Consider the following 4037-nt stretch of genomic DNA (forward strand, 5'->3'; position numbering starts at 1 on the left):
ATTCAAACGCGAGTTTTGAGCAGTGTAGAGTAGGCTTGTTGTTTCTCTGATCACAAATGCAGACATGGTTTTATGTTTACGTAGCGCAATACGCAACGCAACACGTAAAAAGACAGTATAAGTCATTATAATCAGTAATTATGTCCCCACTGGATGCAACAAAAGCCTCGTTTGTAATGGGTTTTATTGGTTTTGTCTCGTAGTGCTGGGAGACGGCATCACAGTATGGTAAGGGGTGTAATATTTCCGTCTCACGCTTGAGGCATTCGGCCAATCACAACTCACTGGATAGCTGGCCAATCACAGCACACCTCGCTTTTCAGACCGATGAGTAACACATTTCATTACACCAAATACACAAACTAATGTTATTTTTAGCAACGTCATATGACTCCTTTAACTGATGTAACATTTCACATGTCTTTATCTTAAAATTAAATAACTAAATATTAAATAATTAAATTAAAGAACGTCTCGCGTTACAGCCTAGATTTTCATAAAAACCCTAAAAACGAACACACTGACCATTTTTAAAGTCAAATTTACAGCTTTTTTTTTTTTTTAATTCTGAAGAAATAAAAATTAATACTGTACATTAGGGGTGTGCAATATTAACAAACATCATATCTCAATATTTTCAAGATTTTTGGGTAACAATAATTAGTTATGGCTGGGTTAGGTTGGTTTAGGACAGCTGACTCCTGAAGATTATGAATATTATTCATATTCAGTCAGTTCACAGCAGTGACAGAAATTAACTTTTTAAAATTATTTTAAATGACCTTAAATGGATTTCCAGGGGCATTTTTACCTATATAATTTTTACGTATTGTTTTCAAAACTTTTTACCTGTAAAATTTGTAATCACCCTTTATGTCAAATTCTAACATTCAAATTAAATTCAGTGAGAATAATAACACAGTATAGGGCTGTTACCAATCAAATTAAATCATTATCAACAAAATCCATCTTTGCAGTGCAGAGGTGACACAGAAGTAGGATTAATACACATACTGCATTTACAATTGCATAAATAATGCTGTAAGATTTTTTAAAATGAACATTAAATGATTTCTAATTGTACATTTTTAATTAAAAGCAGGGCTTTTTAGGCTTTTTTCTATAGGGGAACCACACAGCTGCCTAGCATGGCAACACAGTCAGGGCGGCAAAAAGGAGAGAGATCTGATTTTTTGTTTAATTTCGTTTTTAATTTTATTTTTTAGACATTCATTTGGAAGTATTGCACTCATATCTACAAGTTATCACCCCATTAGTTATTCTAAATCTAAATGAACTTTTACCTAGTAGTGCCACTCCTGCCTCACCCTCACCACACTCTAAGAGCAGCATCAATAGTCAATAATCAAAACACCCTGATGCATATTAAAAATGTACGTCAAGATTGAGTCGACTCAATTTATGCCATCAATGACGCCACAATTAACCAAATCCACATGCTCATGTTGACTGGGACACGGAGGCACACTCTTCCTAAAACGTTTGCCTTCTTTTCCACATAATGCCTCCATCATGCTCTATATACAACAAACAGTTCCTGAAAAGAAAAAAAAACTGATGAAGTGTATTACGGGCATCCTCTTATACTTCCGGGCACTCCGCTAATGATGTCACGGGCTGTGGCTGGCCAATGAAATTGGAATGTTTTCACACGTGCTTCAGACAACGGTCACACTGATAGCACTCCCCATAGCATCTATATCAGATGCAGTGCAAGTTCCCATTCAAAAGGGAAAATGGTCTTCTTTTCAGTAAAAACACTGTGGTTATATACAGTATGTGTTCTTTCTAAAAAACTGCATTTTGCATGTGCAAACATTGCAAAAAATCGTTCATTCTTTCAAGCAGGCAGATTTATTAATTAATCCTTATTAAAGCTATTCAGTCAAGAACAGTGAGTGATTTTCTCCTTTTCTTTTTTTTGTTAGATTAACATTAATGACACAACAGGTTTATTAGCCTGCTGTTGCTTTAAGACAGAATGCATTGATGCAGTATACTGATAGACATCACATATTCTCCCAACTGTTTATATTTGCTTAAAGACATGACTGTTTACGTCAGTACTTGCCAAATGAACATTTTGACATACCTGTGTGTGTATTTGTATTTGTATTTGCAATAAGATGCGAAAGAGAACTCAGTTCAGTACTCGAGCGCTGTCTGAGAGGTGCATTCAAAACAGGTTTTTTTAGTCATTTTTAGTCTCGTTTTTGTTGGTGAAAAAATGTCATTGACAAAAATTATTCGTCAACGAAATTAACACTGATTGCTGTATGAGAATAAAGGTCGGGTAGTGCAGAGTTTCTGGTTAAATTGCTGTCTAAAAATGAATACAAATTTTAGACAAATTATTTATTTAATGTTATAAAAAAAATCAATTTTTCTCCATTGCAGGAATCAGACTTTGGACTAAAGAGCAGCTGCAGCAGAACACAACCACGAAAACCCAAATTAATACAGTTTTCACAGTCACTGCTTCAGACTCAATCGAGGACAAATCTAGATTACTGAATATTGATGGTTGTCTGAAACTGAGTCTTTTAGGTGGACTCGTCAATGTGGGTGGAGCTGCCAATTTTCTCAAAGACACCAAGAAATCATTCAGTCAACAGAGACTGACATTACATTATCATTCAACCACTAAGTTTGAAGAACTGATCATGAACCACTTTTCTTCTGGAGAAATGGCTCATTATGACAATGATGTAGCCACACATGTAGTGACAGCAGTGCTGTATGGAGCAGATGTCTGCTTTGTTTTTGACAGAGAAGTTTCATCAGATGAGGACAAAATGGAGATAGCCGGAGAAGTAAAAGCTGCATTAGAGCAGCTAAAAGGCATTTCATCTGCAAGCATTGATGCAAGTATGAAACTGAATGACATTCAGAAGGCTGCTGTCCATAAATTCAGCTGTAAATTTTATGGTGACTTCCAGCTACCACGTAATCCGACCTCTTTTGAAGATGCTATGAAAGTTTTTAAAGATCTTCCCAAACTGCTTGGAGAAAACAAAGAACATGCGGTTCCTCTGAGAGTTTGGCTTTATCCTTTGGACAAACTTTTCTCAAGAGTTGTAAAGTTTCAGCATGAAATCAGCACAGGTCTAAGCACAGACATTGAATCTGTAATTGAGAGTTTAAGTACAAATGAGATGAAATGCAGTGATCTTCTGACAGACATGACTGCTTTGACATTTACTGCATTTCATGACAAAATCAATGACATGAAAAAAAACTGCTACCAGTGCAGGTTGAGTCTCATAAAGAAACTTGGCTCTCTTTTACCAAAGATCAGAGGAAAATTTATAGAGGATACAGCACTGATCGATCTGCTAAATGATCATGAGGATTCTCCATTTGAAAGAAACTCTCTTGAACAATGGCTGAAAGAGAAAGAGGAAGAATCTGACATCATGAAAACATTGCTCGCACAACTAAATGATCAAGGAGTAATGGTAGAAATCAACCTCAATAAAAATTTAATGAATTTGGAAGTTAAACATTTGGTCAGCTACACGTTCACATCACTGGGCTGGCCAGATGTGCTGCTTTCTAAACAAAAGACCTACCTGAGCTCAACAAAAAGAACAAATGAAGAGAAAAGCTTTGAATCTGAGCACAAGACTTGGCTCACACCTGACATCCAAAAGACTATGAGGAACAACTTGAAGGTATTTAAAAACTTGATTGGTTTAAACAGTAGCGAACCAGTGAAGTTTATTGTTGCATCAAAAGAAATGGAAAATAATCCAGGTTCCTGCATACTGCTGTATGAAAATGAATCTAATGAAGCTGTTTGCTTCACTCCTCCATCAAAACCAGACTGTCCAATCATTGAAGATGTCAGATGTAGGCAAGTGGTTTTGAAAGTGTCTCCACCATGTCCTGCTACAGAGGAGCTCAAATTACTGTACAAAATGAAGGAGGAGAAAGACTGGATATCTCAAACTGTGTCAAAGAACCAGAATAGAGTGACTCTGACTGATCTCAGACCAGATACTGAGTACAGTATT

General features: G+C 36.2%; 1 protein-coding gene across 1 annotated transcript in view; it reads left to right on the forward strand.

Moving 5' to 3' along the window:
* LOC107693004 (stonustoxin subunit beta-like) overlaps positions 1-4037 on the forward strand; it is a 7475-nt gene that overhangs the window by 2188 nt on the left and 1250 nt on the right. The window contains exon 2 of the mRNA XM_016492250.1: positions 2419-4032. Within this exon, the coding sequence (XP_016347736.1) occupies positions 2419-4032 (1614 nt within the window). The remainder of the gene's footprint in view (positions 1-2418; positions 4033-4037) is intronic.

Source organism: Sinocyclocheilus anshuiensis, unplaced genomic scaffold (genome assembly GCF_001515605.1).
Source record: "Sinocyclocheilus anshuiensis isolate Anshui unplaced genomic scaffold, SAMN03320099.WGS_v1.1 scaffold1481, whole genome shotgun sequence".
NCBI lineage: Eukaryota > Metazoa > Chordata > Actinopteri > Cypriniformes > Cyprinidae > Sinocyclocheilus > Sinocyclocheilus anshuiensis.